Genomic DNA, 12,591 nt, shown 5'->3' with positions numbered 1-12,591 from the left:
ACAGGTACGGTGGATACAGTCACAACACACACAAGAACATACAGGTACGGTGGATACAGTCACAACAAACAAGAACATACAGATACGGTGGTTACAGTCACAACACACAAGAACATACAGGTACGGTGGATACAGTCACAACAAACAAGAACATACAGGTACGGTGGGTACAGTCACAACACACAAGAACATACAGGTACGGTGGATACAGTCACAACACACAAGAACATACAGGTACGGTACATACAGTCACAACACACACAAGAACATACAGGTACGGTGGATACAGTCAACACACAAGAACATACAGGTACGGTGGACACAGTCACAACACACAAGAACATACAGGTACGGTGGTTACAGTCACAACACACAAGAACATACAGGTACGGTGGATACAGTCACAACAAACAAGAACATACAGGTACGGTGGGTACAGTCACAACACACAAGAACATACAGGTACGGTGGTTACAGTCACAACACACAAGAACATACAGGTACGGTGGATACAGTCACAACACACAAGAACATACAGGTACGGTGGATACAGTCACAACACACAAGAACATACAGGTACGGTGGGTACAGTCACAACACACAAGAACATACAGGTACGGTGTATGTTCTTGTACGGAAGGTACGGAACATACAGTTAATACCACCAATGGCGGTAAACTCCGCCAGCTGACCTCGATAGCAGCCCAGGCAGAACTACCGGAAGAGGACCAGTAACACCGACTACGACGACCAACACCTCCAACAGCCGAGCAGGCAACAACAGCCTCAACAGTCGACAGACAGAGAGACCCCTGGAGAACCAGGGAGAGGAATAGTGACAACAACAGACTGAGAGAGACCCCTGGAGAACCAAGGGGAGGAATAGCGCCAACCACACAGAACGTAACAGGGACCAACAACGTAAACCTTTTTTCAGATCCAAAAACAGAGATTGGAGAAGGAACAGAAACTTAGACGATCCAGAGGACCACTGGCGTCCAGACGACGACGACGACGACGCTGGAGGAGGAGGACGGAGTACCAGCCCCAGAGATAGTAACCAGCCGCCCAGAGGAGACGACCTGACGGGAGGACGACTGGCGAGACGGCGATGGACAAAACAGGAACTAGCCCATGCAGTTGTCTCAGAAGTTGACCTGACGGCCCAAGAATGATTAATGCTCAGAAAAGGACTCTCATTTGTCGCAGAACACCAACACGATGAGCACGGGAAACAGCAATAAACGACTCTCTCAACGATTTAGAAGCCAAAATTAATGTCTCCTGGCTGAAAGTGACGAGAGAACTTAAAACAAACCTGCTAGGTTTACCAAGACACAATACTAACATGCTCTCTCACTTTCATTTTTGGATGCACACGTATGTGCACCCAAAAAACCCACCTGCACATCTAGAATGTGTGTGCAGGTGTGTGTGCTTGGCATACACCCAAAGATAGAGGAAATGAGGACCAACCTCCTCTCAGCTGTCCAAGACGGACACAAGCCAAATATGACAAGAGAGGAAAAGGCCGCCCTAAAGAACCTGCTAAACAGGGCTGACATAGTCATCAAACCAGCGAACAGAGGAGCAATGGTTGTAATATGAAAAACAGAGAATTACAGGAAGGAAATGATACGGCAACTGTTGGACAGGGGAACATACCAGCCAGTCCAGAACCAGCCCGTGGCCCTTAAGAATACACAGATCAGGAGTAAGACCCTTGGTCGTAAAGTCCTACAGAAATGAAGACTCACGGACGGGACGCCAGCGAGGTCTACTCTAAGCGGAGATAAGAGATATTTTTCTTAACTTCCCGTCGAAAGTCTCGGCTCTATACATCCTCGCGAATATCTTTAAAGAAAGGTTAGAAGCAACTGGCTCATGGCCAGGCCGGCCAGTAGTGAGTGGCTGCCAAGTACCAACAAAACCTGTTGTCCTCAGGTGTTCAGCTCTACTCACACCACTATTGAAACTTCTCCCGGAACGACTGAAGGATACTACGGACTTCCTCATACGCCTGCGGAACTATAATGACCTTCTGCCACATGTCTATTTTCGCTTGATGTAGTATCCTTGTACCCAAGTAACCCACAACGAGAGTAGCGACTTTTTTGACATAAACAAACCCAAGATTCAGCACGAGCTTAAGGAGGCAGGTGTCTGAAGGCCCCCGACCAAAGAGCTCCTACAAGAGGCAATACTACAGGTCATGAGGGACACCATCATGACTTCCGACGGGAAAACCAACAGACAGATTAAAGGAACGGCGATTGGAAATATGGAAATATGGAAAAATAATAATATGGAAAATATTGACTTGGTAAAATTTTTATCTTAATTATGATGAGTTTGAAAAACTTTTTGATAAAAGTAAAAATACTAACTTAGTTAATAATAACGGGGATGAGTTGTATACTTTACTGATACTGATCTATATTGCGCTACCAGAGCATAGTGTAAGGGAGCTGAAAATCTAATGTTGGATCTAAGAAATTGTTTGTAAAGTACAGATAGGTAAGTTCACCTAGATGAGTGGCACACACGCTCTCCCACACTTCTCTCACGCTCACTCAGAAATAGTTAGCAAATATTTGAACTACTCCAACTAACGTAAAATCCACACTTAACATGGAGTACAAACAGTCAATCTTTAAAGCTTAAATAGCAATGATGGAAGATACAGAACAATAGAAAGAAGAAGGTATCTCGCTGATACTTCACGTTGGTGTAGTTTATTCTCTGTGTACAGATCAATAAACTTGGTAACATTATAAGACATAAACACAAAGATGCCTATAAGTATTTAGTGTTCGCGTGATGCGTAAAGACCAGCGGTAGTTGTTATGATACGAAACAGTTGTAGGATGAGGTAGACTAGAGAAAGATTTCTTCAGTTCTTTGATACTATGTAAAACAGCAAAGATCCTGAAAGATTGAGTTGGTAAGATTTGTAACTCATAAAACACAAAAAAAAAGTTGAACTAATACATGGTCACAGTTGACTTAAAGTTTGACGTAAAGTCATATAGATTTGTTTGAATGATTTTGTTAGAGTAAACGAAAAGATAACTTAGTTATTTCGCAGTAAGCTGACTTAGTAAAATATTGTTAATAATAAGAGTAAGTATCTGTTGTACAACTTACTAATTTATTGAACTACGATGCACTACCGAGGTTAACTTATGGGAAGAGTAACACTTTGATTTGAAAACGTAACATGCAACACCCAGGAAAAGAATGAAGAGTGACGAGATTGTCAGGAATTTGAATGGAATGTATAGTTAGGCCTAGGGATGAGGGTCAAAGGTCATCAACGCTCATCTACTTACCTACTCTCGCTCTCATCACACATGCTCACACTAATCGCGCGCGCGCGCACACACACACACACACACACACACACACACACACACACACACACTCGAGGAGGGGTACTGAAAACAAATGGCTGGCATTCCGTAAGGGTAACTATGAGGAGATAAGAAGACTCCTAACAGATATAACATGGGATACAGAGCTCAGGGGAAAGACGGCCCAAGACATGATGGACAACGTCACGCAGAAATGCAAGGAGGCAGCAAACAAGTATGTCCCAGTCCAAAAGGAAGACAACGAAATGAAGACGAGAAACCCATGGTTTAATCAGAGATGTAGGCTAGCTAAGCAGCAAAATAAAAGAGTATGGAGAAACTATAGGAATAGAAGGACACTTGAGAGCAGAGAAAGATACCAGGGGGTCTGGAATGAATATGTCAGGATGAGAAGAGAGGCAGAAAGACAATACGAAAATGACATCGCGAGCAAGGTAAAGTCTTAACCTAAATTGCTGCACAGCCACATCAGGAGATAAACAACAGTAAAGGAACAGGTAATGAAATTAAGGATAGGGGCACAAGGATTCACTACAAACGATAAGGAGGTGTGTGAGGAACTGAATAAGAAATTCCAGGAGGTCTTCACCTTAGAACAAGGAGAAATTCCAGAGATAAGAGAGGGAATTGTTAACCAGGAACCAGTGGAAGAAGTTAAGATTACCAGTGAGGAAGTAAGGAAGTTGTTACTAGAGTTGGATGTGACAAAGTCTATAGGCCCAGATGGAATTTCCCCTTGGATACTAAAGGAAGGAGCAGAAGCACTGTGCTTATCCTCTCCATAGTGTATAACAAATCACTGGCAACAGGGAACTGCCAGAAATTTGGAAAGTAGCTAATGTGGTCCAGATATATAGGAAAGGGGATAGACAGGAGGTACTGAACTACAGGCCAGTGTCCCTAACCTGCATACCATGCAAGCTGATGGAGAAGATTGTGTGAAGAAAGCTAGTGGAACATCTGGAGCGAAGGAACTTTGTAACACAGCATGAACATGGGTTCAGGGATGGTAAGTCCTGCCTCACACGGTTAATTGAATTCTACGACCAGGCAACAAAGAGAGGGATGGGCAGACTGCATATTTTTGGATTGCCAGAAAGCCTTTGATACAGTACCACACAAGAGGCTAGTGATAAAGCTGGAGATGCTGGCTGGAGTGAAAGGGAAAATACTCCATTGGATAAGGGAGTGCCTAAGCAACAGAAGACAACGAATCACTGTGAGAGGTGAGGTCTCAGATTGGCGAGACCTCACAAGTGGAGTCCCGCAGGGGTCAGTCCTTGGACCTATACTGTTTCTGATATATGTAAATGATCTCCCGGAGGGTATAGACTCGTTTCTCTCAATGTTTGCTGATGACAGAGGAGGATAGTAGGTGGCTACAAGATGACCTGGACAGATTGAATGAATGGTACAACAAATGGCTGCTCAAGTTCAACCCAAGTAAATGCAAAGTAATGAAACAAGGCGGTGGAACCAGAAGGCCAGACACAGGATACAGAATGGGAGATGAGGTACTTCATGAAACAGACAGAAAGAAAGATCTATGGGTTGATATCACACCAAACCTGCCTCTTGAAGCCCACATAAAAAGAATTACGTCTGTGGCATATGCGAGACTGGCTAACATCAAAACAGCATTCAGGAACCTGTGTAAGGAATCATTCAGAATCTTGTATACCACATATGTAAGACCAGTCCTGGAATATTTGGCCCCAGCACGGAGCCCGTACCTTGTTAAGCACAAGACGAAGCTGGAAAAAGTTCAGAGGTATGCCACTTAACTAGTCCCATAGCTAAGAGGCATGTGTTACGAGGAAAGGCTGCGAGAGATGCACCTGATGACACTGGAAGAAAGAGTAAGGGGAGACATGATCACAACCTACAAAATCCTCGGGGGTATTGACAGGGTAGACAAGGATAAACTATTCAACACTGGTGGTACGCAAACAAGGGGACACAGGTGGAAACTGAGTACCCAAATGAGTCACAGGGACGTTACAAAGAACTTTTTCAGTGTCAGTAGTTAATAGATGGAATGCATTAGGCCGTGATGTGGTGTAGGCTGACGCCATACACAGTTTTAAATGTAGATATGATAGAGCCCAGTAGGCTCAGGAATCTGTACACCAGTAGATTGACGGTTAGGAGGCGGGACCAAAGAGCCAGAGCTCAATCCCCGCAAGCACAATTAGGTTAGTACAATTAGGTGAGTACATCTGTATCATTGACAAGTGTAATAGTCAAACTATTGGAAAAAATAATTAAAACTAATTGGGTAGAACACCCGGAGAAAAAACTTTATAATATCAGACAGACAGTTTGGTTTTCGATCGGCAAGATCCCGTGTATCGCATTTACTCAGTTTCTTTGATCGAGCCACAGAGATTTTATAGGAAAAGGATGCTTGGGTTGAAGGCATCTATCTGGACCTAAAATAAGGCCATCAACAGAGTTCCACATAAGAGGTTGTTCTGGAAACTGGAACACATTGGAGGGGCGACAGCTAAGCTGCTAACATGGATGAAAAATTTTCTGACTGGTAAAAAAATGAGGGCAGTAATAAGAGAAAAGTGTATCGGACTGGAGAAATGTCACAAACGGAGTACCACAGGGTTCAGTTTTTGCACCGGTAATGTTCATTGTCTAATATTAAGTATATGGAACACCACTTGGCAAATGGAATTTAATGTAAATAAATGGCATGTGATGGAATGTGGAATAGAACATAGACCCCACACAACCAATAAATTATGTGGAAAATCTTTAAAGACTTCTGATAAAGAAAGAAATCTAGGGGTGGTTCTAGAAAGAAGACTATCACCTGAGGACCACATAAAGAACATTGTGCGAGGAGCCTATGCCACGCTTTCTAACTTCAGAATTCCTTTTAAATACATGGATAGCAAAATATTAAAGAAATAGTTCAGGACTTTTGTTAGGCCAAAGCTAGAATATGCAGCGGTTGTATTATGCCCCATATCTTAAGAAGCACATCAACAAACTAGAAAAGGTGCAAAGACATGCTAATAAATGGCTCCTAGAACTGAAGGACAAAAGCTACGAGGAGAGGTTAGAGGCATTAAATATGCCAAAAACCAGAAGATAGACGAAAAAGAGAAGATATGATCATTACGTACAAAATAGTAAAAAAATGATAGGGAGGATTTCCCGAGACCAAGAACTTCAAGAACATGAGGTCATAGATATAAACTAACTAAACAAAGATGCCGAAGAAATATAAGAAATTCACTTTTGCAAACAAAGTAGTAGACGATTGAAACAAATTAGGTGAGGTAGTGGAGGCCAAAACCATCAGTAGTTTCATAGCGTTACATGACAAACAGTGCTGGGAAGACGGGACACCACGAGCGTAGCTCTCATCCTGTAACTACACTTAAGCAATTACACACACACACACACACACACACACACACACACACACACGTGTCCACCCGTGTCCCACTAGGGGATGCTGGTGGAAATTGAGTGCCCAAATGAGCCACAGAGATATTAAAAAGAACTTTTATAATATCAGTGTGGTTGACAAATGAAATGTATTAGGAAGTGATGTGGTGGAGGTTAACTCCATACACAGTTTCAAGTGTAGATATCATAGAGCCCAATAGGCTCAGGAACCTGTACACCTGTTGATTGACGGTTGAGAGGCGGGACCAAACAGCCAGAGCTCAACCCCCGCAAGCACAATTAGGCGAGTACACAAACACATACACAGAAGCAGAGAGACAGTATGAAAATGACATCGCATGTAAAGCCAAGACTCAACCAAAACTGCTCCACAACCACATCAGGAGGAAAACAGCAGTGAAGGAACAAGTGATGAAACTGAGAAAAGGGGAGAACAGATATACAGAGAATGACTAAAAGGAGAGTGAAAAAACTCAGGATCCAGGAGGTCTTTACAATAGAACAAGGAGAAGTCCCTGCAATAAATGAGGAGGCAAACCAAGCAACCTTTGAGAAATTTGACCTCACTTGTGATGAGGTCAAAAGGAATCTGTTGGAGCTGAATGTGACAAAGGCTGTTGGGCCTGACAGAATCTCATCGTGGATATGAAAAGAAGGTGCAGAAGCACTAAGTGTGCCACTCTCTATGATGTATAACAGGTCACACAAAACAGGAGACCTACCGGAAAGCTGGAAGACAGCTAATGTAGTCCCAATATACAAAAAGGGTAACAGGCAAAAGGCGCTGAACTACAGGCCAGTTTCCCTAACTTGTATACCATGCAAGATGGTGGAGAATATCGTGAGAGAAATAAGGCTTGTAGAGCATCTGCAGGGAAAGAACTTTTAACACACCACCAGCAAGAGTTCAGATATGGTAAATCATACCTCACAAGTTTAATAGTGTTACAGTCATTATGGACCAGTAACCGGATTCTTGATGGATGAACCTTATTCGTTGTATCCGAGCCCAAGTCGGTAGTTGCTTTCAAGGAATTGGCCAGATAATGCAATGAATTAATAAGGGAGAGATGAACAAAACAATATTCCCATCACCAATATATTTACCATCACCATAAATAGATATATAAAAATGGAATATTACTATACTTATGTACAAGTGTCGCTTTCACACAGGAAACTCAGAACGCACACAAGGCAGAATTCGCCATTCTCAGTGTTCCACTTCACTCAGTACCTTTTCCAACCATACTGGGAAACACTGGCGAGTTCACCTTTCCTGTGGGCCAGCGTACTGACAGTATCACGAGGTGCCAATACCCCATGACCACTCTCCAGCCACTTGCTGGCAGAGAACCTCAGCCACACGCTGATTGGGGCCACAACACAATTGATACAGGGGCAGCGAACCCCTGGCAGAAGCCTCTAGCTACCGGCTAGCAGCACTTCCCAACAGGCACCTCACTGACGCCCGTTTCTCCCCTAAGCCAGTCCCGAGATACGCTGATCTCTTCCAATACTACTTCAACAGCGGTCAACACACTTTGCTTCAGATCAGCGGCGGCTTACTTAGTCATCTTGCAGGACTAAGTCGGGAGAACGTAGGCTGCCCAAGGTAAACTGCCATCCTCAGTGCGATTGCTGCTTCACGTCATCTCTGTGGACACAAACACGTCATCAGTTATATGGATGATCCTGGTGAAACCAAGAAGTAACACTTCCTCACTAGGGACTTGACATTGTGCTCTGTAGCACAACAGATGGCGCTGATCTTGAGCCGCCACCTCACCAGAGGTCATCGACATCGACCTCTCTTGCTAGCCAGAGCAGGAAACCAGAGCCGTTTGCCGCTATCACGCCACCACCAATGGATGGCATTGTCTATGTAGCGTCTAATTCTAGAGGAGTTTGAGTACAGACCCATAGATGGCACTGGAATTATCAGGCCATACTCAGACGGTGCTGACGAGTCCGTAACAAATAGAATTATATGACCAAGCAAAACAAATTAGGCAAGAAAGAGAAGGGTGGGAAGACTGCATTTTCTTGGACTGTCAGAAAGCCTTTGACACAGTACCTCACAAAAAGCTGTTACAAATGTTGGAGCAACAGGCAGGAGTTAAAGGTAAGGTGCGCCAGTGGATAAGGGAGTATCTAAGCAACAGGAAACAGCGAGTAACTGTGAGAGGGGGGGGGGGAGGGGTTGAAACATCAGAGTGGCGAGATGTCACCAGCGGGGTTCCACGGGCTCTGTACTTGGACCCATCTGGTTTCTAATATATGTAAACGACCTTCCAGAGGGAATAGACTCATTCCTCTCAATATTTGCTGATGATGCAAAAATTATGAGAAGAATCAAGACAGATGAAGATAGACAGACTACAGGACGACCTGGACAAACTGGCCGAATGGTCTATAAAATGGCTACTAAAGTTCAACACAGGAAAGTGTAAAGTAATGAAATTAGGCGAAGAGAGCAGAAGGCTGGACACAATGTACCATCTGGGAGGTGAAATCCTGCAAGAGTAAAAGTGAGAGAAAGATATAGGAGTTGATATCACACCGAACCTGTCCCCAAAGGCCCACATCAAAAGGATATCATCATCGGCATATGCTAGACTGGCCAACATAAGAACTTCCTTTAGAAACTTATGCAAGGAATCGTTCAGGATCTTGTATACCACTTATGTAAGACCAATCATGGAGTTTGCAGCTCCAGCCTGGAGTCCATACCTAATTAAACACAAGACAAAGTTAGATAAGATGCAGAGGAATGCCATCAGACTGGTCCCAGAACTGAGGGGTATGAGCTACGAGGAAAGGCTAAGGGAGCTAAACCTCACGTCCCTGGAAAACAGAAGAGTAAGGGGAGACCTGACAACCACCTACAAAATTCTCAGGGGAATTGACAGGGTGGACAAAGATAAACTCTTTAGCATGGGTGGAACATGAACAAGGGGACACAAGTGGTTACCTAGTACCCAAATGAGAAAAAAAAGAGACATTAGAAAGAATTTTTTCCGTGTCAGAGTAGTTAACAAATGGAATGCATTAAGTACTGATGTGGTGGAAGCTGACTCCATACACAGTTTCAAATGTAGATATGATAGAGCCCAGTAGGCTCAGGAATCTATATACCAGTTGATTGACAGTTGAGAGGCGAGACCAAAGAGCCACAGCTCAACCCCCGCAAGCACAACTAGGTAAGTACACACACACTACTCTCACACTTGTTCACACTCATCACTTTCATCACACTTTCACCACATTCTGAAGTTACGTTAGTAAGAAATAATAAGGAAATTCAAAATTTGAAAATACAATTATCTTTATTACGTCCAAAATATAATGATTTAAATTAAAATTGCTATGACAGAAAGCCGTTTTACTACACCCAAAATATGATGATTTAAATTAAATTTCGACGACAGAAAGCTTTACTACGGCCAAAAATACAAGTAATCCATTAAATGTAAGTTGCCCAGTACAACCAGCCCAATACATCTAAGTAGGGTCATCCACTCCAGAAACTGAACCTTATTGGTCATTAATCCCTGTTAGTGATACCCATGGTGCTATGACTAGGCGGTAAAACATCTGCTTGATTCCTGCTTGACGGGGTCCTGGGAGTTCTTCTACTTCCCTAGCTATGGTTGTTCCGGCACAATACGGGCTCACTATAGCCCGTGCTACTTGGAACTTTTTGTTCCAGGTAGCGAATCTTTAACAACAAACAACTGTTCCGGCAATATTTCTTATACTCGCTGTGAGGATGCTGAACAACCCTGGACCTCTGATGTTCATAGAGTGTTCTCTGATTATGCCTATGGCACCCATGCTCTTCACTGATTCTAATGTGTATTTTCTTCCATATCGTTCACTCCAGTATGTGTTATTTTAATGTGTAGATTTGGGACTTGGCCCTCCAGTGACTTCCAGGTGTATATTATTTTATATCTCTTTCGTATGCTCTCTAGCAAGTACATTTGGAGAACTTTGAGACGATCACAATAATTTACGTGCTTTATTGCGTCTAAGACAGAAAGCTTTACTACGACCAAAAATAGATGGTTAGATGGTTTCATCAAAGGTTTCCCAAAACCAAAATTCCCCAAATCATCTAAGGTTCTCCAAAACATCTATGAATAAGTACACTAGAATAAATGGGACTTTACTACAAGCAAAATATGATTGTTTAAAACTAGTAAGACTCGGGCTCAAGAGCTAGAGTCTAAAAATAAAGATTAGCTTCACACGACGACTTCCACAAGCTGAGACTCATGCACTTGTCCCCGGCTCGCGTGCACTTCTTCACGTTAAGCTACGCTCATCCATCTGTCATCCATCTCAGCCGATGGCGGGAGCCCCTCGTAGTCTTCTTTTTCCCTACTACTCCCCCACGCTCAGCTCCCACACAGGACCAGCTAGGGGGGGGGGGGTGCCTCCCCCACGCTCAGCTCCCACACAGCACCAGCGGGGGGGGGGGGGGGTGCCTCCCCCACGCTCAGCTCCCACACAGGACCACCTAGGAGGGGGGGTGGTGCCTCCCCCACGCTCAGCTCCCACACAGGACCAGCTAGGGGGGGGGGTGCCTCCCCCACGATCAGCTCCCACACAGCACCAGCTAGGGGGGGGTGCCTCCCCCACGCTCAGCTCCCACACAGGACCACCTAGGAGGGGGGGGTGCCTCCCCCACGCTCAGCTCCCACACAGGACCAGCTAGGGGGGGGGGGGTGCCTCCCCCATGCTCAGCTCCCACACAGCACCAGCTAGGGGGGGGGGTGCCTCCCCCACGCTGAGCTCCCACACAGGACCAGCTAGGGGGGGGGGTGCCTCCCCCATGCTCAGCTCCCACACAGCACCAGCTAGGGGGGGTGGTGCCTCCCCCACGCTCAGCTCCCACACAGGACCAGCTAGGGGGGGGGGTGCCTCCCCCACGCTCAGCTCCCACACAGGACCAGCTAGGGGGGGGGTGCCTCCCCCACAGGACCAGCTAGGGGGGGGGGTGCCTCCCCTACGATCAGCTCCCACACAGGACCAGCTAGGGGGGGTGCCTCCCCCACGCTCAGCTCCCACACAGGACCAGCTAGGGGGGGGGGGTGCCTCCCCCACAGGACCAGCTAGGGGGGGGGGTGCCTCCCCTACGATCAGCTCCCACACAGGACCAGCTAGGGGGGGGGTGCCTCCCCCACGATCAGCTCCCACATAGGACCAGCTAGGGGGGGGTGGTGCCTCCCCCACGCTCAGCTCCCACACAGGACCAGCTAGGGGGGTGGTGCCTCCCCCACACTCAGCTCCCACACAGGACCAGCTATGGGGGGGGGGGTGCCTCCCCCACGCTCAATTTCTAGTGGTAGTAGAAAATGAAGCATAAAACGTGTACTCTCGTGATGGACGCAATGCAGCGTCCGTACACTAGCGTTCAGAAATTACAGCAATGTGTAATATGTATTACAGCTTGAAACTCCAGGGGGTGAAAAATCCAGTTTTAGTGTCTCGTGGTACAATTGGGAGCTGTGGTCAGGAGGGCCCGGCCCAGGCCAACGGTTTGTGTAACCAGAGGTCTAGCCGGATGACGTCATGGCTTAGCACCTCCCCTGAACCAAGGTTGTGATTGGTTCAGCCAGCATGGCCTGCCACGGGATTGGCTAGTTTCAAAGAACATAGAAGTACTGAGGGAGCAGCCTGGAAGCCAGCGGCCCACGTTGTCCCCAGCATTCTGAAGTTGTCGCTCGTCCGTGTAGGACGTGAAAGATTTGCACTACCGACCATATAGTCAACGCGACGT

General features: G+C 45.7%; 1 protein-coding gene across 1 annotated transcript in view; it reads right to left on the bottom strand.

Moving 5' to 3' along the window:
* Positions 1 to 7,958: 7,958 nt before the first annotated feature.
* Positions 7,959 to 12,591, bottom strand: part of LOC138350609 (uncharacterized) — a 40,968-nt gene continuing 36,335 nt past the window's right edge. The window contains exon 2 of the mRNA XM_069301637.1: positions 7,959 to 8,460. Within this exon, the coding sequence (XP_069157738.1) occupies positions 8,433 to 8,460 (28 nt within the window). The 3' untranslated portion in view covers positions 7,959 to 8,432. The remainder of the gene's footprint in view (positions 8,461 to 12,591) is intronic.

This window comes from Procambarus clarkii, chromosome 46, assembly GCF_040958095.1.
Source record: "Procambarus clarkii isolate CNS0578487 chromosome 46, FALCON_Pclarkii_2.0, whole genome shotgun sequence".
NCBI lineage: Eukaryota > Metazoa > Arthropoda > Malacostraca > Decapoda > Cambaridae > Procambarus > Procambarus clarkii.
Note: the sequence above shows the minus strand (reverse complement) of the source record. Positions and strands in the feature narration are given on the sequence as shown.